At 49.1% G+C, this 25,139-nt stretch overlaps 1 protein-coding gene and 1 long non-coding RNA gene across 3 annotated transcripts; one reads left to right on the top strand and one right to left on the bottom strand.

Annotated features, from left to right (window-relative positions):
* The first annotated feature begins 64 nt into the window (after positions 1-64).
* Positions 65-10,501, top strand: LOC115899192. 2 transcript variants are annotated; one of them, XR_004058889.1, is made up of 3 exons: positions 65-149; positions 2,780-2,962; positions 10,173-10,501. It is a non-coding gene; the product is annotated as an uncharacterized LOC115899192 (long non-coding RNA). The 2 variants fall into 2 exon arrangements; XR_004058888.1 differs by having other exon boundaries at positions 2,780-3,090.
* PIGR (polymeric immunoglobulin receptor) lies at positions 6,062-24,187 on the bottom strand. The gene is made up of 11 exons (XM_010365658.2): positions 24,060-24,187; positions 18,064-18,159; positions 16,707-17,051; positions 14,670-15,326; positions 13,061-13,393; positions 11,947-12,273; positions 10,492-10,672; positions 9,956-10,077; positions 9,178-9,309; positions 9,004-9,062; positions 6,062-7,921 (listed from the first exon to the last, which is right to left on the bottom strand). The coding sequence occupies exons 2-11, from the start codon at positions 18,104-18,106 to the stop codon at positions 7,826-7,828; spliced, it is 2,295 nt and encodes a 764-aa protein (XP_010363960.1). The 5' UTR covers positions 18,107-18,159; positions 24,060-24,187; the 3' UTR covers positions 6,062-7,825.
* Positions 24,188-25,139: the final 952 nt, after the last annotated feature.

Here is a 25,139-nt window from a genome sequence, read left to right as displayed (position 1 = left end):
AGGTGCAGAGGAAGTGTGTGGGGGGGTGGGCAGCATGCCCTGCCCCATACCTATCTGAGTCTCCCCTGGCCCAGAGCAGCTGTGGTTGTGATGCCCTCCAGCCCCGAAATGGGCCAAGATGGCAGAGGGCAGCCTCAGGCCTCTGCTTAGTGAGTGCCAGAGCTCCGAGCTGGGATCAGCCCCACTCTGCCCTACTTAGTGGGCTCTTCCCAATGCCCCAGAGCTGTCACACAGCTGGGCTTCACCCTGCACTGGGCTTGAGGCCTGGGGCTGTCTTGGAGAGACAGAGAAGGAGAATATGAGTGAATGGACGTGATGTGTGTGGGGGCAAGAGTGTGTGAGTATGAATATATGTGTGAATGTGTGAGTGTGTGATGTGTGTTGTATGACTCTGATGTTTGAGCGTGTGAAGTATGGGTGGTGTGTGACTGAGGTGCAGTGTGTGAGGGTGCAATGTGTGTTGTGTGGTACATGTGTGTGGTGTGTGTGTGGTGTGTGGCTATAGTGTGTGTGTAGTGAGTGTGTGAACATGTAGTGGGTGGCTAAGAGTGTGAGTGTATTATGTGTAGCGTGTGTGAATGTTTGATGTGTGGCAGTAAGTGTGTGATGTGTGTAGTGTGTGAGTGTGCAAATGTATGATGTGTGGCTATGAGTGTGTATGTGCTGTGTAGTGTGTGTGTGAATGTAGGATGTGTGGCTGTGAGTGTGTGATGTGTGTAGTGTGTGTGTGTGACTATGTGGTGTGTGGCTGTATGTGAGTGTGTCCTGTGGAGTGTGTGAGTGTATAGTATGTGAGTCTGTGAATGTGTGGTATGTGGCTGTGAGTGTGTGATGTGTGTAGTGTGTGTGAATGTGTGGTGTGTGGCTATGAGTGTGTGAATGTGTTATGTGTAGTGTGTCTGTGTGACTGTATGATGTGTGGCGGTGTGTGATGTGTGGTGTGTGAGTGTGTGAATGTATGATGTGTGGCTATGAGTGTGTATGTGCTGTGTAGTGTGTGTGTGAATGTAGGATGTGTGGCTGTGAGTGTGTGATGTGTGTAGTGTGTGTGTGTGAACGTGTGATGTGTGGCTATGAGTATGCTGTGTGGAGTGTGTGAGTGTGAATGTGTGGTGTGTGGCTATGAGTGTGTGTGAGTGTGTGGTGTGTGGCTAAGTGTATGAGTGTGAGTGTGTGGTGTGTGGCTATGAGTATGTGAGTGTTAGTGCTGTGTGCTGTGTGTGAGTGTGAATGTGGTGTGTGGCTATGTGAGTGTGTGCCATGTGGAGTGTGTGTGTGTGTGAATGTGATACATCAGCAAAACTCACTAATGTCCCCATATTTAGGACAAAGATTTTTGGCTCTAGTGTGGCTATGAGTACGAGTGTGCACTGTGTGTTGTATGTAAGTGTGAATGTGTGGTGTGTGGTTATGAGTGTGTAAGTGTGAATGTGTGGTGTGTGGCTATGAGTGTGTGTGAATGTGTGGTGTGTGGCCGTGTGTGTGCTCTGTGGAGTGTGTGTGGTATGTGACTATGAGTGTGTATGAATGTGTGGTGTGTGGCTATAAGTGTGTGTGTGTTCTGTGGAGTGAGTGTGTGGTGTGTGGTTATGAGTGTGTGTAAATGTGTGGTGTGTGGCTATGAGTGTGTGTTCTGTGGAGTGTGTGTGTGTGCTCTGTGGAGCGTGTGTGTGGTGTGTGGTTATGTGTATGTAAACGTGTGGTGTGTGGTTGTGTGTGTATGCTCTGTGTTGTGTGTGTGGTATGTGGTTATGAGTGTGTCAGTGTGTGGTGTGTGGCTATGAGTGTGTGTGTGCACTGTCTAGTGTGTGAGTGTGTGGTGTGTGGTTATGTGTGTGTGGTGTCTGGTTGAATGTATGTGGTGTGTGGCTATGAGTGTGTGTGTGTGCTCTGTCTAGTGTGTGAGTGTGTGGTATGTGGCTATGAGTGTGTGTGTGTGCTGTCTAGTGTGTGAGTGTGTGGTGTGTCGTTGTGTGTGTGTGGTGTGTGTCCATGAGTGTGTGTGTGCTCTGTGTAGTGTGTGTGTGGTGTCTGGTTGAGTGTGTGTGGTGTGTGAGTATGAGTGTGTGTGTGTCCTCTGTGGAGTGCGTGTGGTGTGTGGCTATGAGTGTGTGTGCACTGTCTAGTGTGTGAGTGTGTGGTGTGTGGCTATGAGTGTGTGTGTGCACTGTCTAGTGTGTGTGTGGTGTGTGGTTGTGTGTGTGCGCGCTATGTGTCCATGAGTGTGTGTGTGCCCTGTGTAGTGTGTGTGGTGTCTGGTTGTGTGTGTGTGGTATGTGGCTATGAGTGTGTGTGTGTGCACTGTCTAGTGTGTGGTGTCTGGTTATGTGTGTGTGGTGTGTGTCCATGAGTGTGCTCTGTGGAGTGTGTGAGTGTGTGGTGTGTGGTTATGAGTGTGTGAGTGTGTGGTGTGTGGCTGTGCTGAGGCTGGGGCCTGCCAGGCACGGCGGAAGGTGTGTGGGATGGGAGTGGGCAGGAGCTTTTGCATCATGTGTGGCCGAAGTGAAACCTTGAAAACATCCCGTTAGGTTGTTAAGACTAAGAGTTAGGGGTTTGAGGACCGCTGGGCAGGAACTGAATGTTTGGAGTTTGAGGGGATTAAAACCCCCAGAACTGGACCTGTTCCATCTACCTTCAGCTGCTGCCCTTGAGTCATGGGGATTGGGGCCCAAGGAAAGACTGACTGCTGGTGAAATTGTGAAGTTTACATTTCTTACATCCTTATTTTCTCCTCTTTTTTTTTCTCGTCTAAACTCAATTTCTCCTTTCTGACTCACAGGGCTGCCATGGTGCCCTGGCACTCCTACTCCCAGGGGAGCATCTGCCAGGCTGGAGCACACCATGGGGCAAGGGAGTCAATGGCCCAACACCCTCTAGAGGCCAGAAGGGGTGAACCTGATGGAAGACATTCACAGCCCCCCAACAGCGGGTGGAGGGAATAAATAATGCCTCACTGGAAAGTGTAAGTCCTTGAGGTGTGTTCATTCACTCTCTATGATGACCTTTTAGCTTAGGCTCTGCCATCCTCCCTGTGTTACAGATGGGCTAAGAAGAACGTTTCTCATAAGGCCGTTGTGAGGATCACATGAGGTAAGTGTTACAAGGGACTCAACACACAGCCTGCAATGTGGTCAGAGTGCAGTGGAGATTAGCCACCGCCACTGCGGGGAGGTTGTTGTCATGGGTTCTGCTTGGTTATTGCATTTCTCTGCTTTAATCTCCACATGGCTGGGTTAGAAGGGCCATTTCCAGGGCCTTCCCAAACTGAGGGCCTCCATCCTCAGGTGGTCCTCTCCCTGACCCAATGCTGTTCTCTGCAATGACAGATCACAAGAATCTCCTTGTCTGGTGGACTCACCAAGAACAAGCCCCCGCCCCAGGTAGAGCTACCTGACTCAGGCACCCTGTAGTCCCGTCCTTCCGAGCACCAAAGGATCCCAGGCTTGCCTGTCCCAAAGTGAGCCACTTCACAGCATTAGGGCCTTGGAGCATTTACCTTTACAACAATAAGCCCATTTGTGAGTCTCACTTTGTCCCCAGGCTGGAGTGCAGTGGCGCGATCTGGGCTCACTGCAACCTCTGCCTCCTGGGTTCAGGTGATTCTCGTGCCCCAGACTCCCAAGTAGCTGGGATTACAGGCGCCCACCACCACGCCCAGCTAATTTTTGTATTTTTAGTAGAGACGGGGTTTCTCCATGTTGGCCAGGATGGTCTTGATCTCCTGACCTTGTGATCTGCCTGCCTCGGCCTCCCAAAGTGCTAGTGCTGGGATTGCAGGTGTGAGCCACCGCACCCAGCCATGTGACTTTTTGAAGATAATAAATGGTAGGATTTTGGTGACTAAGATTTCTTTCCTGACTAGGGCCATATTCCTATTGGAGTTCTGAGGTTAAAACTCCAAACACGCAGGACTTTTGGTTCAACTTCAATGTGACTTAACAGCGACAACCTGGATTTTAGAATATTCATGTCCCTGTATCTAGGCCTAAGATTTTTGGCTCTAGGGAGAGTGGCTTGGCTGCCCTTTTGAGAATCAGCCTTGGAAGAGAAACTCCAGAGCTGCTTGGCTCCTATACCGATGATCCTCTCTCCATGCCTGCCTTGCTCCACAACCTGCTGGGACCTTTGGTCTCAGTCTCACAGCCTGCCTCTCAGCGTGTCCACTGTCCACTTAGACATGTAGCCTTTTTGAGATGATCTCTTATTTTTTGTTGCACAGACTCCTTAGTAGAGATAATTATTTTAGGAAAGCTGGGAGGGATGGGGTGGGAAACTACTTGTTTCTCTGCCTGGGGGGCCAGTTTCATAGACCATAGCACAGTCAGTTCCTCTAGCTGCTGTTTAATGTTCTTAGGAGAGATGTTCTGTCTTGAGTTTTGGAAAGGTCTAAATCAGAGATCTATTTTTGAGCTTTACAAAACAAAATCAGTTGCTAGAAACAAATTCCTGGCTGCGTGCACTGGCTCACGCCTGTAGTTCCCATGCTTTGGGAGGCAGAGGTGGAAGGATTGCTTGAGGCCAGGAGTTCCAGACCAGCCTGAGCAACAAACAAGACCCTGTCTCTACAAAAACAAAACAAAACAAAACAAAAATAATTCCTAACCACTCTTGGGCCTTAATAATGCCCAGCAGTGGTTGAGCATTAATAATAGTTGGGCCTTAATAATAGTCCTATCTTTACATATTGGACTTTAAAAAATAATAAACATGAAGATAATTCAAGAACTTGGGGAAGATTTCCTTGTCATCAAATGTTTAAATAGTTCCTTGAATGCTCGGGGCCACTGACCGTTGCTAATTGGTTTATCATCATCAATCTTGCAGTTTATTGTCACTCCCCTGTACTAAGATGAATCATATCTTCTCCAAACTCATGTCCACCAGAACCTATGAACCAGCTTCCTTATTTAAAAGGGTTTCTCATGCTACACGAGGAGCAGATGGACTTTGGGCTGTATTGACAATATCACTTAGGAATAATATAAGATCGCCTTTGGCTTTAGCGACATTTCTTGACCTTTGCTTCAAAGGACTGGGATAGGCTACACGAGCTCAGGACTGGCTCGCTGGTTATTGGCATTCATACAGAAGTTGCACCTTAGTCCTCTACCATAAACATGGCCCTTTGGTGAGTCAGAGAACAGCTTCCTGAAAGGGTAAGACAGTGGTAGGTTCTGACACACCTTGTCATTTTGATCCTCCTGGAACGATTTGCTATCATTCCAGAAGCTACGCATCCCCATCACAGAAGACAGAAATAAACATTTCTGATTCCCCTTCTTCTGGCTGGATAGAAGCCCAAGGCTCTGACCCAGGTTAGGGTCTGGGAACTGAGACTGAGTATTGCAGTTAGTGGGGCTGGAGGGAAGACCAAAAGAGGACTGAAGTCTGAGTCCCAGGAAAGTGTAGACTTGGCAAGCTCATAGCATCCACAGCATTATGTTTAAGGCCTGGGTGGAAGCAAAGGTTCACATCAGGCAGAATGGCAGACTAGGGAGAACTCTCTTGCGGAGAGAACTCTCCACACACAGAGGCCCTGTGGAAGAGTCTAGGGATGAGATGGGGGGCTAGCTGCCAACAGACAGCTTGGGCAGTCCTTATAGGATATGGCATGGTTTCGCACCAGAACTTAGGAATGATCTTGACAGACAAGGGGGTCCCGGGGTGCCTAAAAGCGGGACCAAAGCAAAAGGCAGCCAGATGCAGTGGCTCGTGTCTGTGATCCCAGAACTTTGGGAGGCAGAGGTGAGAGGATCAATTGAGCCCATGAATTCAAGACCTGCATGGGCAACATGGCGAAATTCTGTCTCTACAAAAAAATACAAAAAGTTAGCCAGTGTGGTGGTGGATGCCTGCAGCCCCAGCTACTCTGGAGGCTGAGGTGGGAGGATCACTTGAAACCAGGAGGTAGAGGCTGCAGTGAGCCATGATTGCACCACTGCACTCCAGCCTGGGCAACAGAGTGCCCTGTCTTAAAAAAGAAAAAGAAAATGAAAAGAAAGCCCTGAAAGGGCTGTCTGAGAGACAGAAGGTATTGGGGACAAATACAGTCTGAGCCTCATTGGTGGCAATCACAGTCTTTAATTATTAATTGTCATATTTCTGATTTGTTAGCCAGTGCCAGCTTGTAGGCTGGTTGAAGTACAGAACTCAGAGGGAAAAAGAAATTAATGTTAGCTTTCTGGAGAGCAGCCCCTCTCTGACACCATCAAACACTTCTTTGTTTCCCTTCAACTTGGAACTCTTCAAACACCAGGGGTTGTGAGGGTTTGGCCATTCTTTTATCTTAGGTCCATGTGAGTGACAGAAATGGTGGGGCCTGGGAAAGATCTCCCTCCTTTATATTTTCTCTTCTCCCTCCTCCTCCTTACAGAGGGGCAGGGGCTCTTGTAGAGAGATCCCTGGCCCAGGGCAGAAGACGCCAAATCTAGTTTATCTCACTGGGGGCCTTTGAGAAAAATGCTTCAGGGCCGGGCGCAGTGGTTCATGCCTGTAATCCCAGCACTTTGAGAGGCTAAAGTGGGTGGATCACTTGAGGCCAGGAGTTCGAGACCAGTCTGGTGAATATGGCGAAACCCTGTCTCTACAAAAAAAAAAAAAAAAAAAAAAGCCAGGCGTGGTGGCCCACATCTGTAGTCCCAGCTACTTGGGAGATTGAGGCACGAGAATCACTTGAACCTGGAAGGCAGAGGTTTCAGTGAGCCGAGATTGTGTCACTGCATTCCAGTCTGGGTGACACAGTGAGGCTATGTCTCAAAAAAAAAAAGAAGAGAAAAAAAGAGGCCGGGCTCGGTGGCTCACGGCTGTAATCCCAGCACTTTGGGAGGCCGAGGCGGGCAGATCACAAGGTCAGGAGATCGAGACCATCCTGGCTAACACAGTGAAATGCTGTCTCTACTAAAAATTCAAAAAATTAGCCAGGCGTGGTGGCAGGTGCCTGTAGTCCCAACTACTTGGGAGGCTGAGGCAGGAGAATGGTGTCAACCCGAGAGGCGGAGATTACAGTGAGCTGAGATCGTGCCACTGCACTCCAGCCTGGGCGACAGAGCGAAACTCCATCTCAAAAAAAAAAAAGAAAAATGCTTCACTCTTCCAAACCCTAATTTTCTCATGTGTGAAATGGTAAGAATGTGGGTTTATAGTTACCTGTATGTACGCTCATCATACACGACCCCTGAGGCTTTAGGACTCGAGAAATTTTATGACCTCTCCCAACAGGGGCAGAGGTGAGCACACCTCGTGAAAAGTTAAGACTCAGTGAGTATAAATACGCCAAGAGGAGCTGTGGCTTCTTTCACTGGTGTCCTCAGAAAGGCTGTGAGCGGTGTTGGTGGCATACCTGTCACAGCATCTAGCAGAGCACCTGAATTCTAGTATGTATTCAAATACGTCTTTTGATGGAAGGAAAGAAGAGAGAAAGGACGGGAGGGAGGGATGAAGTGGAGGGAAAAATTCTGTTGACATCCCATGGTAAGGGTGCAGAGGGGCATTACACATCTCTCCTTTCTGCAATCAGCTCTCCCACCCCTGTCCCTCTTCCTTCAAGGGACCTGTGAGGACTTCCATTCTTCTCCATACCTGAGGTTCTCTCAACAGAAAGAAGTTGCAAGTGGGAGCTCCTCACGCCACCCTCATCCCCAATAGGAACAATTAGGCCAGGCTTCGATGTCACTGAGTAGGGGACCAGCACACCTCTGAGGACAGTAGGAAAAACCTAGGCAGGTGTTAGAGCAGGCAATGGGGTCCCCAGGAGCTGAGGGCCCCCAGGATCGACATGATTCTGAAGGTGATTGTCATGGGTGCAGGAGGCAGGCGGCGACACCATCTAGGCTTCCTGGTGGCCTTCCTGAGCCTTGGTGGCCATAGTGCTGGACTGGAGCAAGAAGTCTTTGTAGGCCATCTCGGCTTCCTCCTTAGATGACTAAGGTGCAAGAGGAGAGGCGTCAGTGTTGGGGGCACTGGCTCAGTGGGTGGAGTTGGGGGAGGGGAGGTACTCAATGTCCTGAATTCATGATCTTGGTCCAAGCAACACAAGCTTGTGGGGCCCACTGTTCTCATCCCAGCCCCCGTGTTCACCAAACAGGACGCATTTTGAGAAATGGAAAGTTGCAGCCTCTAAAAATATCTCCTTCTGTCTCACTACCTCCTTCTGACACGTGGAGTGGAACCGCCTCTGTTGCCTGGGCCTGTCCCCGGAAGCTGCCCACACAGTCCATGGGCAAGGTGGCCTAGGCTGGTGTCAACCATGGTGGTGTATGTTTTTCTTTCTCTACCAGCCCAGAGAGGTAGCTTTTTGGCACCACAGAGTTAAAGGGGAAGGCTGTCTCCAGGAATAACTTGTTCTAACTTTGCTAAATGCCAGAGATGTTTCAAGAAAAAGTAGATATGATAAAAACAACAACAACAACAAAAACTATCACCTCGGGATTAGAGGCACGAGATGTTATTTTTCTGGGTCCCCTGAGTCCTAGGGAAGATTGCGGGGATGGTATGTGGCACCCAAAGGCAGGAGTTGCCTCTGCTGGGGCTTCAAGAGAAGTGAGCAGGGGCTTCTAGCCTCAAACTGCCCACAGCAAGCAAATGTCTCCTAGGACCAGGCAAAAAGCTGGTCCTGAGCAAATCCTTAAGGGAGGATGGGTGGCCTGAGGTCCTTGGGTCCCCCAACCCAGGAAGAGCATCCATTTAATTACCAGGATTTGGCATTGGGGCTTCCCATCTTTTATGTACCTGCTTTTCTCATCTGCCGGCCTGCCTCCCTCTTGCCATTTTCCAGCCTAATCATATAGCTCACCTCCTTCCTGAGTCTTATCCACATCAGCATCCCACCACCAGTAAGATATAGTTCTTCCTCAAAAAGTCCTGAGGACTCCTGAGGACTATTTATACCATCCTCCCTATTCTGGGATCAGCCCCCATGTTAAGGTAGTTCTTCCTGAAGTCTAACTGCAGCCCCTCATGCTGCATTTCCTTGGCACATAGTGGGGCTTCCTTCTTCCTCCTCACCCTTTTTGCCTTCTTGGGTTCTTGGTTCTCCGTGGTGCTCTCAGGGGAGGCAACAAACTCTGTGTGAAGAAAGAGGGTAGGTGAGCCCTTACTAGCCTCCTTTTCCCAACCCAGATGTGAGGCCAATTCTTGCTCTCCCCAGGGGCTGTGCATTCCCTTGAGTGAGGGTCATACCATCTTTTCCTCCGAGGGATGTCTCCTGAGTGATTGAACAGGCTCCCATGTTGTCATTGGCTCCAAATTCCCTGGAGTTCTCGAAGTCTGACATGCTAATGTCTGTCCTGTAGCTTCTGATTGAAACTCGGTCTGTCCAGGAGGAAGAGGAGTTGGTGTAGGGACAGGGGTTGCGACCTAGAAGGCCAGGCCGGGCTGCTTGATCCACTGTAGCCCTGCAGGACAGCTGAGGTGGTGCACCTCTGACTATGACCCAGGGGGATGGAAATGATCCGAGTCTCCTCCCCAGTCCCTTTTCCTGGGTAATCAGGACTTGGTAATCCCTGATCTTTGTTTGTCACTCTGGGATCTTTCAATGCACAACATCTCCTTTGGTCCTCACATCAGCTCTGTGAGGTAGTGATTATCATCCTTGTCTTGAGCCGTGAGGAAACTGAGGCATGGCATCAGGATGGCCCAATGTCACACAGCTCATTCGTTATCCAATTAGTCCAAGCCCAGGGTCTCCTAAAACCCAATCTTCTCTTCCTGGCAGCCCTGCCTCTGAACCTAGACCCTGGGTAATTGCAGGTGACTTTCCAGAGTTAGTATTTGGACAGCAGCTCTGAATTTAAGTTTCGAGTATGTGTGGGTTTGTCTTTCCCCATCCTGCTTTCTCAGGATCCTTTGTTTTAGCCCGTGAAAAAGGAGAGACAACAGCAGCTTCCTCTATGGGTAGATGATTCAGGACTGAGGGCTCGGGTTGGAGGTGGAGGCAGGGAGTATCCCAGGGACTCACCGACGTTCTTCCTGTGCCGGGCTCTGGCCACCCCCACAACCACGGCTCCCAGTGCCAGCACCAGGCCCAGGGGCACCAGAGTGGAGACCAGCGCTCTGGAGCTCCCACCTTGTTCCTCAGAGCTGGAAGAAGGCTTAAGTTAGTTCATCCCTGGAAAGGAGATCTGGGGGCCCGAGGATGTGCTGCCAAGGTTGACTCGGCTACTTTGTCCTCCCAGGTTTATCCACCCCATCCTGCTGATGCAGCTCCCTAGCTGTGTTCTTCTAAGAAGCCTTCCCAGACTGGCAAAGGCAAGCACTGGGCCTTGTTGCATCCCAGGCCTGGAAGACTGAACTGAACTGTAAACACCTCCCCAGCCATGGGAGAAGGGCAGAGGGTACCATGGGACCCTCCCACTTATTGTATAAGCAGAGGTAGTAAGGGCTGCCCCAGTGCTCAAGAGACAGACAGGCTTTCCTCCTTGGACCTGGTGGCCCAGCCTCAGGTGCTCGGCTCTGGGATGTTCTCCGAGTGGGGAGCCTTGAATCCTTCCTCACCTGCTGGAATCCACAGATGCTCTGCTCCCACCAGCTTGATCTCCCGTATCTGCCACGACCTTTTCCTCTGCAAAAAGCCTGGGATCCTGAATGGCTTTGTTCTCAATCTGCCGGACACCAGAGTCTAGCACCTTCTCATCAGGAGCAGCGTCTGCCTTCGCTGGGCTGACATCGCGGGACCCTGCCGCAAGGAAGAGTGGGGCCTGGGTTGTGGTTTTTTCTCTATGGTCTTACTCCTTGAGGTGAAGGAGTCTGGGGAGACTTCATGAGGAATCACAGGGTCAGGGTTGGATCTCAAGACTGTTGGGGTAGGACCCAGGATGGCATTAGAAACAGAGCTGTGATGGCCTTCTTCAATTGTCATAGATGATCTCTGCCCCATTACTACCAAACGTATGCTGGGGACCTTCAAGGCTTCGTGTCATAGATCAGCTGTGCATAAAGGCTCACCTATCACTAAGGCTGATCCATCACTTAGGCTGGGGAGATTTTCAAGGCTCTAAGACTCTGGCCCCAGGCTTCCCTACTGCCCAACTGGGTGTGATAGTGCTGCCCCCTGGAGGAAGCCTGGCGAAGGGCCCCTCAGTGAGTCCCACCGGCAGGGTCCAGACACAATAGGATTTCTTGAGGGACTACGAAATACCCTTATTAGGGCTAAAACATTTCATGTGAAATTTTAAAAGAGGACTTGAAATGCAAATTTACTAGATGTTTCCTAATTTTCTTGATCAGACCTTGTAAACGAAGGTACCTGGCCCTCTTTTGAGGGCAAGCTTTGGCAAGGGGAAGGGGGATGAACATATTGCATATGACAGTGATGTATGCATATTATTCTTCTATACAGAGAAGAATATTTCCAGATAGAGAAGAGACTTCAATCTGGGTTGAAGTGGCAACTATGGGACTTGTCTTTTTTTTTTTTTTTTGAAATGGAATCTAGCTCTGTTGTCCAGGCTAGAGTGCGGTGGCATGATCTCATTCACTGCAACCCCTACCTCCTGGGTTCAAGCAATTCTTATGCCTCAGCTACCGAAATAGCTGGGATTACACCACCATGCTCAGCTAATTTTTGTATTTTTAGTTGAGACAAGTTTTCTCCATGTCGGCCAGGCTTGTGTTGAACTCCTGGCTTCAAGTGATCTGCCTACCTTGGCCTCCCAAAGTGCTAGGATTACAAGTGTGAGCCACCACATTCAGCTGGGAGTTGTCTTAATGCCGAGGTTAAATTGCAAACCCACTATTTTTATTTAGTTGGTATGTTTATTTGAGATGTCCCCTGAAAGGCTCAATGAGGCTATATAGGACCTAAATGTCCCCTCCCTTCCCGCCCTTCACTTTCAGCCTCTTACAGCCAAACATACGGGCCAGCACTGATTGAGAAGCTCGTAGGCAGGGGCCTTCAGGAAGTCCTGCCTCTGGGTCTGACGGGTGCAGGCCCTGCCCTTGAAGACTCACCTGCTACCTTCTTCTCTTCAACTGCCACATAGACAGCTGCAGTCTCTCCATAGAAGTGGCCCTGCTTCACTCCACACCAGTACCAGCCCTCGTCCGCCCTGGTCACTGGGTTCAGGGTCAGGGAGACAAGCCGGCTGTTCTCGTCACAGTTCACGAAGGCCTCGCTGGGGCCTTCATCTTGGCTGGGCAGGGTCTGGCAGCCTGTGTTACTCCACTTGCACCAGTATTTCTCATACGAGGAGAATTTGCATGGGAAGTGGCAGGGGACCTTGAGAGTCTCTCCTAGCACAGCCGTGACATTCCCTGGTACCTTGAGGTTTGGTTCTCCTGGAGGAGGGAGGAAGGTAGAAATAAGCACAGAAGTTGGTACTTGGAGATGCTGCAGGAAAGTGACTCTGGTGGGAACCTTTGTCCACATGTCATATATATATATATATATATATATATATATGTATGTATGTATATATCTCAACCTTTTTCCTTTTTTTTTTTTTTTTTTTTTTTTTGAGACAGGGTTTCTCTCTGTCACCCAGGTTGGAGGATAGTGGTGCGATCATAGCTCACTGCAGCCTCCATCTCCTGGGCTCAAGCAATCTTCCTGTCTTGGCCTCCCAAGGTGCTGGGATTACAGGCATGTACCACCATGCTCAGTCTACATTTCCTCTTCGTATAGCATTAGAAATAAGTATGATTCTGACTACATAAGAAATATAATTGTGTGCCTAGGTAATAATTATTATTGATGAGCACCATGATCAATCCAGAGTCTACCATAACTCATAGATCTTTGCACATGGACTTCAGTTTGCTTTCCTCACTCTTCCTTCTCTTCTAGACTCAATACAAAGAGGTATCTGCAATCCTCAACTTCAGCTGACGCCTGCACACTGCGAAAGAGGCCCATGTTCTTGATAGTAGGAGGTACCATGTATGGTAATTCAGAGTGTAGGGTGCGTGTTACAGATATGAAAATGTGACCTCTGAATAGGTGGGCTCCCTCCTGAGGTCTGGCCCATCAGGGTGGAGGTGGGTGAAAAAGGAGGAAGAGTGGCTGGGGATGCTGCTGCTGGCTGGAGAGGTCTTAGAGCTTTCTTCCTTCCTGTTCAACTCTTACCTTCGATAATCTTGATCTCCACGGTGGTCCTCCAGTGAGTATCGCCGTTGGTCAGACACCAGTAGAAGCCAGCGTCCTGGGTGGTGAGCTGGTTGAGGATGACAGTGAAGGTGCCGTTGCCTGGCTCCTGGAGCAGGGAGAGGCGGCCCTCGTACTGCTCCTGAACCAGCCCCTGGCTCTCTACCAGCAGGGGGCAGCGGCCATTCTTGGTCCCTTCCCAGAGACACCAGTACTTGAGGCTTTTGCTTTCCTTAGGGTTGTAGGGGCAGAGCACCGCCACAGAGCCTCCTGCCACTCCCTTCACCACAGTGCGGCTGTGGGGAATCGTGGACTCTGAAAACACAGACAGAGATGAGATGGGAGGATGGCCACGCAGGAAGAGCCTTGCGTGGCCTGAGAAGCCTTCTTCCCGGGGTCTCAGCCAGGATGGGGAGTGAAGTTTACACGCATCACCTTACCCTCCTTAGAAAATGAAAAGGAACTTTCCTAATGTCACAGAGCCTGCAGCTGGAGCCACCAGGGCCAGACTCCGGGGACATGGAGTCTCCCCGTCAACCTGGACATGTTGTTCTTTTCCTCCACCTTATTCTGAGCAGAGAATGGAAGGAGTTGAAGGAGATAATATCAGCTCTTCTCCTTTGGCTTCTTACAAAGTCTCCCTCTGTATAATTTTTTGTCTGTTTTATACACTAATAAGGGTATTTCACAAAAGTGGCCAAATGGGATTATGTCCAAACCAAGAAAATATATTTAGAAAGGTATTATGTAAAATATAAAGTATGTAGCAAGGGTGAGCTAATTGTTGGGGCCCCAAGGGGCATCTCAAAGACAATAGCCATTGACCAGGCAGCTAAAGCCAAGGTCCAGAGAGAACCAGGTGACCAAAGATGCAGGGAGTCCTGGTGAGGACCCCAAGCTGGACATGAACATGGCGTGCAGGGAACATAAGCCCCTTTAAAAAAAAGTCACAAGCACAGATACTTGGACCTGCAAGTACTGGTTTGCTGCTTCTAGCAAGGGCAACTCTATGCAGGGTGCTCTGGCGTGAGACGGAGCTGGGATTTAATTCTTTCACCATGCTGATGGCTCGTTAGAGTAGGGCTGAGTGGGTCAGATGGTGCTGAAATTCACAAATAACCCTACCAAATGTGGGAGTGAAACATTTAGAAGCTGGGGCACTTCTGGGAACGCATTGATACCAAGATTAGCCAATCCTTTTTCCATCTGAATGTGAGGGATGAGGCACCCATCTTGTGTAGGGGCCAGGGAAGGGGACAGAGGACCCCTGCAGAGCCTGCCACAGCCCTGAAACACAGTCTATAAGTCCTGCCTCAATCAAGAGCTTTACTCACCTCTTATTTGTTAAGCAGGGACAGCCATCAAAAGGACTTTGATAACAGAAGAGTAATTAGGAGCTGCCACCAGGCAGAGGCTGCTTTTTCTCGCTGTCCTGGGCAGCAGCCCACACAGCCTCCAGCTTGGGGCTGGTCAGTGAGTGGATGCTGTTGGCTGATTGATGACTATTGATAAATAGACTCAGAGGGAGCTGAGCTTGGCTCTCACCTGCAAGACTGCCTCACCTCCTCCCTCTCCTTCTCTAGGGTCTTACCCTCATTGACGAAGAGTTGCCAGGCCTGGATAGGCCAGCCTTCCTGCAGCCGACCATCCGAGTGGGCTCCACACAGGTAGCGCCCTTCATCCTCCTTCCTCAGGCCTGTGATCACCACACTGAATGAGCCATCCTGGTCCTGGGGGTTGAGCAGGATCCTGCCCTCAAAGGCTGAGTCCCTCTTCCCCAGTGTGTTGATGACCACATCACAGGTTTCCCTACTGCTCACTCGGCACAGAAATTTGGCCACATTTGCCACCTCAAGGCCCAGGGCACAGTGGAAGGTCACTGATCCCCTCAGGTCTGCATAAACCAGTTCGGGCTCGGGCTTTAGCACTTGGAGGTCAACATTCTTCTCATCACGACTGGAACCATCCCCAGCCTGGCAGAGATACAGTCCATGATCGCTGAGCCTAAGTCGGTCGATGACAACAGTGAAAATTAACTGGCCAGTACCTGGAATATGAAGGCCTATTCTGCCGTTATAGTTGGGATTCACATAATTTCTGGAGTCGATGACCAGCACAGAGGTCTCGCCTATCTTCTTGTACAAGGCCTTTACCTTTGGATCATTCTCAGTCTTGAAAGGGCATTTGATGGTCACCGTTCTGCCCACGTCCACTGTGTAGACTTCAGTGTCATTTGGGAGCTCAGGACCTGCAGGATGAGGGGTGCAGGGTAGGGGGCGGGCAAACTGTGATTCTACTTTCTTGCAACATAGGACTATTTGCTATTCCTAATTAGGGTGTGGGTGAACTTATAATCTGGAATGCCCTCCTTCCCAGAGGAACTCTGTCAGAATATGTCTTCCAAGGCCCAGCTTGACGGCCGTCTCCTCCATGAAACCTTCCCCAAGCTGACACTAATCTCTCCCTGCCCTATGCTTTCTTGATACATCTGCATCGCTTATTACGTCCAATCTGGTGTATGGTTAATTATGTTCTCCATGGACTGGAAGTACCTTGAAGGCAGGAGCATGTTTTTCTCATGTTTGACCCCTCTGCTGTGACAAGCACAATGCCTCTGCATAGTAGGTGGCCAAATTAATGTGTGTTGAAATGAACAGAACGAATGTAAACGCAGGGTGATGGATTTCAACGCATACAATAGAAGTTTCTAAAAATTACAACTGTAAATGTGAAATGGGCTGTCTCGTGGAGCAGTGAGTTTCTGCTAAAGTGCTTAATCAGAGGCTGCATACCCACCATCGGCACGTTCTTCTAAGCATCCAGACAGGGTGAACTCTAAGCCCTCTTCACCTCTTAAGATTCTGTGGTTTGCAATCTCCATCCCCACCTGAATGACCTCCTCATTTAGTCCACAGACAATAGTATGCATATTCCAAAGGAGCAGAACATGTCTTTGGGAGTCCCCCTGAATTTCTTTCCTCTGTAAGACCTCTCTTTTGAGTTGTCCTTGACTATCTAAAATGGCCTCATTGTTAAACCCTTGTCAGAAACAGCTTTTCTTTTTTTCTCTTTCTCCAACTAGAGTAGGCTTGTTAGCAACCTATCCTTTCAGGATCTTGGTCTTTGGTCAAGAACTAATAATCTAGTTTATCCTGATAATACTGAAGGACTAAGGGTTCCTGGGTTAAAAAAATATATATACATTTTACAAGAAGCCTTTTGGCAGCCCAAACCTTTATGAAAAGGTGCATTAACGATAGGAATTTCAGGATCCCTGTAAATCTCTCCCTGCCTTTTCTATCTCCTTAGCCTGATGGCAGATTTCCCTTTCTACCTGTAGCAAACACAAGAAAACTTGTCCTCCTGATACCCTTCTAAGCTGGGGTCTCCAGAAAACCTAAAATGTTATAGGCCACCAAGTCCTAGAAGGGTTCACTCATCACCCCCAAGTAGGCCCTATCTGTCTCCTTCTTCTGTTCTAAGAAGTCTTTGCCTGGGGAGAGGGGAGCCTTCTGACCCCCGGCCGGGCTACACATCCTTGTCAGGAAGTTCCTCCTCCAGCCCTCCATGCACCTTAGAGAATTCCCTCTAACATTCCCCCAGAAGCCCAAGGAGCCTGGATCCTTACCCTGGCTGACCTCCAGGCTGACATCAAAGGACAGGCCTCGGCTATTGATGCCCAGGCCACACTTGTAGTGCCCGGAGTCATCCCGGCTCAGCTGGGCAACGTTCACCACAAATGTGCCGTTCTCCGGGAAGTTGGTCAGGTTAGCCCTGCCTGCATAGTTGCTGGAGACGTAGCCCTCTGAGGAGATGAGGGTTATGCAGCGGCCACTGGCTCCCTTCCGGCACCAGTACTTCCGGGTGTGCCGGTTGACAGAGGTGGGTGGGTAGTAGCACTTGATGGACACTGAGTTACCTTCCACACTGCTCACCTCCTGGGGACCAAATATGGGACTCTTTGTGGAGATGGCTGTGGGTACAGAAAAGAGAGGTTTTCTGAGGCCCTTGGGAAGTACAACCTGTTCCAGATAATCCACTATGAGGAGATGTGGTTTTCTACCTGACACATAGGCCCTCTGTTGATAATTTATCATATATTATAGCTGGAAAATTGCTGAGATTAAATAAAGTGACTGTTTTACTCATGATTAAATTCTAATTGTAATTCATTAATGATAACCATTACAAGGACAAGGGAATGACAAATTTATGATATTCCTTGTTTTTTATTTTATATATATATATATTTTTTGAGACAAAGTCTCACTCTGTCGCCCAAGCTGGTGTGCAGTGGCACGATCTCGGCTCAGTGCAACCTCCACTTCCCAGGTTCAAGTGATTCTCATGCCTCACTCTCCCGAGTAGCTGGGACTACAGGCACATGCTGGCTAATTTTGGTTTCTATTTAGTAGAGACAAGGTTTCTCCATGTTGGCCAGGCCGGTCTTGAACTACTGACCTCAAGCAATCCACCCGCCTCGGCCTGCCAAAGTGCTGGCATTACAGCGGTGAGCCAGCATCCAGCCATCCTTTGGTTTTTCAAACAATAACACCACTTTCGTAAGGTGTTACAAGTTTGCACTTGCCATGTGTTATTTCCTTATATTTCTAAAAACACTTTGTAGATGATTTTCTTTTCTTGTTTTTCCCCAGATAAAAATATTGAGAGCCAGGAAGGATAAGTGATTTCCCTCAGATTTCACAGCGGGTCATAGAGATTGTTGGTTGAAGTTAAGGTCTTTGTTATTCTCAAATAAGATCTTTCACAGACCCCTGGCCTTGAGATTAGGAAGTGCCATTCCTGTCCCTGATTTCCAACGCTCACAGACATGGTCTCTGTAGGACTCTTCCTCAAGGGAGTGCCAACTTTGAGAGGGACATCCCTGGGGATGAGTCTGATTTTAGTGTCCCCAGGGAGGTGAACCCTGGAGTCAGGCAGGCTGGAGGGGTAGAGCTTGGGGAGTAGGGACCTGGCAGACACACCTGGGAAGACCGCCAGCAGGCAGGTGAGCACGAAGAGCAGCATTGCTGGTGGGTCCTGAGCGCCGCACCACTCAGGCCGACTTCTCGTGTGCAATGCTGAAAAACAATAATCACAAGGAGATGAAGCTCCCCTTGTCTTCCAAGACTGTTGACCTTAGAGTTTCTGTGACATCTGTTTGACTTTGTGTCTCCAGCAACTGACATAAATCCTGTTGAATGAATCAGTGCCTCCACCTTTTCTATAACAACTCGAAGTCTTATCATCCTTCAACACTTACATTTCCTTAATAGCTATAAGTAGCTTTTGTCTTCTCAACTAAGCTGCAAGCTCCTTTGGGATAGAGATATTGTATCATTTGTTCTGTTTCCCTGCCCATGAGACACAGTCCCAGGCACCCTGTAAGATCTCAGGAACGGCTCGCTGGGTGATTGGTTCCTACCAATATGTGGCCCCATCTTTCTGTTTCAGCTGCCCTCCCTACATTCCTGACATTCCTGGGAGGTGAAGCAGGCTGACATATTTCACGGTGTGTTCAGATGAGGAAACCAAGACCCACAGAGGAGGTGTCATGATTGTTAAGGCTGTAAATGTAATTATGATGGTCCTAACTACTAACCCCATTGATTGCTCCCTTATTCTGTCTCAGGCACTGTGTTGAATAATTTATGTGCATTATCTCATATGGACTTGATATCAGCCCTATAAGGTTAGTATTCTTATTCACATTCACATGGTAGGAAATGAAGGCTTAAAGGTTAAGTAGTTTGCTCAAGGGCACACAGGGGTTAAGTGTGTGGGGGTACACAGAATGGGGGTGGGGAAGATTTAGGCCCATCTTTGACTGCAAAGTCCATGTGCTTAACCTCTCTGTCTTAATTTAATTTAATGTAACTTAATTTAGGAGAGCTAAGTAATTAAACATGAGGCCAAAGTACATAAGAAAGCGGCAGCCTTTTATTGCAAATATGCACACACTCTCGGGCGAGGTTCCCTGGTCCTCAGGTATAGGGGGGCCAGGGAAGTCGCGCCGGCGCTCTCGGGTGAGGTTCCCCGGTCCACGAATGCTGTGGCCGAAGAAGTCACGCTGGCTACTGCCGGCAGCGGACTTTTGTGCGTTGGTACTGGAAGCGGGAGGGCAGTGGGCGGGATAAGGGCGTGATAGGGGCGTCTCCATAGGCGTGGCCTGGTAAGTTTCGAGCTCTTCGGATTGACGTCACCTGGCGCATGCTCCGTTGATCTGCATCTTCCCGGGCGCGGGCTGTATTTTCCTGCGCGCGGTTAAGTTGGTGAGGAAGAACTTGGAAGCAACAGGGGCGGTCCCTTCTTGTTTACCTTCCTCCATCTTGTCCCTTCTCCTTCACCTAAACACTCTCCACTGCTGTATGGCACCCCAAATACAAGAGCATGCTTTTACCTTATGCTTATTTGTGTTATTTGTAGAGACCCTGTTGCTTATGAAAGCACTATCATTTACATTATTTCATTTGGGCTTTGTATGTTCCCTTGAAATAAGACAGAGAGGTCTAATCACAACCATTTTATGGATATCTTGACATTTTATGGAGTTATCTTGACAAAGAGAGTGTTAAATGATCGTAAGTTTGGGCAGTAATGAGTGCCATAAAGATAAGGATGCTATAAGCAGGAGGAAGCTGGGCATTATCTCCCAGACCTCCCTCACCACCCTGGCCCCTGCTCCTGCTCCCAGACTCCCTTCAGCTTGAGCCAAAGGCAATAGAGTTGTTTATCTTGGTTATTTCTTTGTTGCAGGGGAATTTCCCAGCAAGGAACCTTTTATTTCCTTGTGAATATAAAGGTATTTTGTTTCTGCAGTTCTTTGGAAGAGAAAGGGGAGGGAGTGGGAACAGATATGGGTGTCAGATGGCAACGTTGAGGCTCTCTTGAGTCCGGTTAATTGTCCCAGACCTTTCTTACCAGGTCAATGATTAATCCCTGGAGTGGGGCCTTAGCCAAATACCAGTCAGCTCCAACGTGAAAGCAATCAGGGGACGCTGACTGGGGTGTCATCACCTGCGTAAGCACTGCAAGCTGCCATGGGAGATGCTCCCAGGTGGAAGCAGCTTTCAGGAGGCCAGGAAGTCTCAGCAACAGTTGGGATGGGCTGGCTGCAAAGACCTGAGAGATCTACCATTTGTTACTTGTGCTGGCACAGGGTGGGTGCAGTCACAGGTGGGAGGACAAAATGCTGCCTGCTTTTAAGAACTCACACCAGCAGCAGCTGTCCTTGCTTCTTATTCCTGTCCTCACCTCTAGATAAGCAACTGCCTAATATTTGTGTGAGACAGGAGCGGTCTTCCTACAAGCTGAGCAGCCCTCTTCTGGACTTGACCTGAGTTGCAGAGAGTCAGATGCCAGCTTCTCCAAGGTGAAGACCCTGACCTCTGTCCCAGACTTCTCATTTTGGGACATGTTTGGGTGACTGTGCGTGTTCGTGTGGAGAGGGGACATGTGCGTGCACCCATTACCCTCTGCATGGTCTCAAGCCAGGGATGAGAGCATCAGGCATGCACAGGCAGGTCGAGCAGATGGCAACATGGGCGGGATGCACACAGTCCAGTCCTAGACGGGATGATTGGCAGGAGAGGATACCCCTGCTCTCAGGAACAGGAGCTCTTCTTTGCCCAAAGCTAAAACTTGAAGCACAATTTCTCTAGTAACAGTTGGAAGGACCCCAAGCTTTCAGAATCATTAGAGACCCCTTCCTCTCAAAACCAGAGACTTTCTTCCAAACCTGGGGGATTCAAATCTCAGGGAGACCCACCCCACTGGGTGGCTGGGGCTGGATTTAAAGGATTTGCTTAAGAAAGGAAGAAAAAGAACACAATGTTGGGCACTCGCTATGTGCCAAATGCTTTGCTAGGTTCTTTTCTTGTATGACTTCATCCATCAGCACAACAGCCCAAGAGGTAGATATTGTTATCCTCATGACACAGGTCGGAAATCTAAGGGTTATAGGGATTCTTGACCCCAAGACTCACAGCAGAATCCGAATTTGAGGTCATTACCCCATTATCACGCTTTAAATGAGCAGAGGGACCTTCTTTATTGAGTTTTATATATATGACACTATATCATGCATGAGGGCACGTTTTCTGGTCCTTAAACTAGCAGTTGTTTTTTCACTGCTGAGGCTGGGATGTGCTAGATCATTTTCAGTTTACTAGGTTAGTGTCCCAACATATTTGTAATATATGGCCCCACAATTGTGGATTGGGGCAGGAGTGTAAGCTGTGCTGAAGAATAGTTTTTCTTTTTATAAAATGTATTTAACAAGCTCCTATTCAGTTAAAGTGACTGCACTTCAGCTCTCATGGTGTGGAGTCCAAACCTTTGTCCATCTAATCTTAGATTTCTCTCTTTTTCAGAGGAAGAAGGGTCCCCTGGACTTGATATGAGAGTAGAAGTCTGCTTGCTGGGCATCGTTTAAAGACAGAGAGTGAGCTACTTAGGTTGGACCCATGTGGATAAGAGAGGAGACAAACACTATGGGCTAGGCTAGAAGAACGTACACTGAGTCCTTTCCAGGTGCTTTACATGTGTTAATGTGTTTCATTTTTACAGCCACCCTAGGAGATAGGACAAAATGGGCACCCCCATTTCATGAGTGAGATAATTGAGACACGGAGAGGTGAAACATTTGCCCAAGGTTGCACAGTTGGTAAGTGACTTAGATGGGATTCTGGATCAAGAGCATAGGCCCTTAGCCACTCTGCTGTAGCTTGGAGGGTCTTGCTGTTGAGAGGAAGCAGTGGAGAGAGGAAGGAACAGGATGTCCAATCTTAGAGAAGAGAATTTGTTCAGTTCTTTCCTCTCTGCCTTTCACAGAAAAGGCAGTTCTTATAAAGAGACACCTGGGGCCGGGCGTGGTGGCTCACGCCTGTAATCCCAGCACTTTGGGAGGCCGAGGTGGGCGGATCACGAGGTCAGGAGTTCAAGACCAGCCTGGCCAACATGGTAAAACCCTGTCTCTACTAAAAGTGTAAAAATTAGCTGGGTGTGGTGGCACGGGTCTGTAATCCCAGCTACTTGGGAGGCTGAGGCAGGAGAATTGCTTGAACCCAGGAGGTGGAGGCTGCAGTGAGCTGAGATCACACCACTGCATTCCAGCCTGGGTGACAGAGCAAGACTCCAAAAAATTAAAAAATGAAGAGACACCTGGACCCAGAGGTAGGTGTCAACAGAGAAATTTCTTCCTGTAAAATATTAGCTGCTATTTATTTAGCACCTACCATGTGTAGGATATGTTACATAACCATGTGTATAACCAGGCATGTTGACACCAAAGCCTCTTTCCACTCCACCATACTGTGTCGATGCCAGTGGCATTGGGACCCCAGCCCCAGCCCCTCCAGAGAGAGGGCGAGACATAGATGAAGGTCTCTGCTGAGCACAATGCATAGGTATTATTTTTTTAAAGTTGGATAGTTTGCTTTGTAGGTGACATCAAAATGTCCTCATGACCATATCAAAATGGCTGTACCAAAACCTCATTGTTCAAACTTGCTGGTGACTTTACACCACTCACATAGACTCATGCTGTCTTGGTTTCCTCAACTAGGGAATGGTATCACAAAACCAGCCCTGCCTACCTCCTCGTTTGTATCAGGGGAGAATGAGATGAAGCTGTGAAAGCCCAGGGCAAGTGGGTTTACTAAATGGAAGCCTGTGTGACTCCACTTTTTATCACCTAAAGCCACAGAGGTCTAGAGGCACTAGGAGATAGGCAGAGAGAGTTGCTTTCCTGACTCCTGGCTCAGTGTTCTTTCTGTTACATTAGCACATCCAGGGGCAGAGAGAAGGATGGAGAGAGAATTCCAGGTCTGACTCTGGGAAGACCTATGTCCAGGCACCAGACCCCTAAACCCCTGAAATTGGCATCTCCTCTCCAGATGTTAAAGGATCTGTAATTCTCCTAGTGAAGGGGGAAAGTGATGGCACAAAATAGGAGCAGCTTCAATGGCCCCAGACACCATGGCAGTTGCACAAAGGAAACTGGGGGTCGGGGACAGAGCTTGACCAGCTGCTGCCCTTGTGCCGGATGGTCTCACTGCTGGCTTGGGATGCTGTCAGGATGGGCAAAGGGAGGGGAGTCCATGTCTGAGATCTGCTGGCTGCAGAGCCAGGAGGAGCAGCAGGAGTTGAGTATGCTGCCTGTGGGGCTCAGCCCTACCTCACTCAGTGACTCCGTGAGGACCTCATTTTTTCTACCTCTAGGAAGGGCAGGATGATGTGATGACACACACTTGTGTCTCATGGCAGGAATCTGCTAGAGCAAAGCGAGGTGGAATTGGAAAGGATTTCAGGGGTTCTTGGAAGCCCAGAAAAAGGAGCTGAACATGCCTTTGCCAGAAAGCCACAAGCGGGAAACCTCAAAGACTGGAAGAGGACTTGCTAGGTGCCATACTTTATGCGCATTATCTAATCCCAGGTCTGTCTGGTGTTCAATACATCCTTGATTAATTAAACTAAACTGAAAAATATGAAACAATTCCTATTTCATTCTAGAGGTGACAAAGCTATTTCACACGTATTTTCTCATTTGAACCCACATTGACCCTGAATGATAGGTGTTATTTCTGTCTTTGTTTTACAGATTAAGAAACTGAGGATCAGAGAGGTTAGGTGGTTTGCCTAAGGCCACACAGTTAATCAACTGTGAGGAGTTAGGAAACCCAGGCACAGACCAAGCTGAAAGAGTAGAGCTACATATGCTGACCACAGCGGTCCCTTCCCACCTGCTGATATTTCTCAGAAAAGGATGGGGGGCTTGCACACACTTGTATCCCTACTTATCCCACTGGGATATGCACGCTTACTCCCCACCCACACACAGTCACACAGTCTGCCTCCTTGTCCTTCTCACCCCACTATCTGGGAGACTGGGAGTTGGGAATGGAGGGGGTTGCCTGAGCCATCGTCCCGAGCCCTTTCCAGATAGCATCCCGTCTGGGGATCCCAGAGCAGTAACACTTACTTTTAGCCACTTCCTTCTCTCCCGTTGATCTGATTTCAGGGACACAGCCTGCTGGCCAGTTGGTAACCCCTGCCTCTCTAGGAGCTACTGACAGGGCACTGGACGCTGCTGCCAAAACTGAAACTCTGCTCAGTGTTTGACCCACACCTGGGCTCTTAAAGGGCCACTCTCCCACAGGCACCGTGGCCAGCCAGGGTCACGTGACTTTCACAGCTCCCTTGCTTTCCTTTCATTTTAGCTTTCCTGGCTGGCTCCATTTGGTTTCCTTTGACCTTGGGGAGACTCGATTACTTGGGAATCCTCCATCATTGCAGCTTCAGGATGAGGGACAGAATGTCAAGTGTGAAGATGCTGTTCTGTCACTTTGTAGCTGCAAGACCTTAGGCAAGTCACCTTCCTATTTCTTTTCATCTGGAAAAGAAGGATGGTATTATCAAATCTACAGGTAGAGGATATAGCCAGATATTAGCTACAAAAAACCCGGCCCAATGCTTGATTTGAAGTTGACATCATCTGATGGGGCACAGGTGGCAGGAGTGGCTCTCATAATCCTTGGTCTCATATCCCCAGTTGCTCGGGAACCCCCTCCAACTCCCTAGGTTACTTAGCCTGGACTAAAAATGCCCTTTACACACCTCCTGCCAAGCCCCTTTTACCAGTCCCAGAGGTCCAGGAGCTGGCAGGACTGTGGCCCTTCCTGTTTCTCTCCCCGGAGTCATGAAAGACTCTCACTGCTTCTGGGCTCCCCTGAACATGGCTGACCTCAGAGTCTTGTTAGGACCCGGGCTTGGCTACGTAGCAAGGAGGGTGCCGACCTGCTGAGTTGAAGTAGCACCTCCTTCCCTATCTCAGTCAGTCCATGGGGGCTGCCAAGACATGACCTGGTTGGGACTCCGGAGTGTTCCCCAAATGATCGTGGCAGTCCTGTGACAAAAGTGAAGCCCACTCCCCAACACACACACGTATGCCCCCCGACCCCTCACTGCAAACCCCCACTGAAATGCTCCCCCATTCTACCTGTGCAGGGCTGACCCAGGCTCTCACTACAGAGTCCTACAGGCCAAACACCAGAAGGGGAAG

Source organism: Rhinopithecus roxellana, chromosome 8, assembly GCF_007565055.1.
Source record: "Rhinopithecus roxellana isolate Shanxi Qingling chromosome 8, ASM756505v1, whole genome shotgun sequence".
NCBI lineage: Eukaryota > Metazoa > Chordata > Mammalia > Primates > Cercopithecidae > Rhinopithecus > Rhinopithecus roxellana.
The sequence above is the reverse complement of the archived record's forward strand: the minus strand, read 5'-3'. Positions and strand labels throughout refer to the sequence as shown.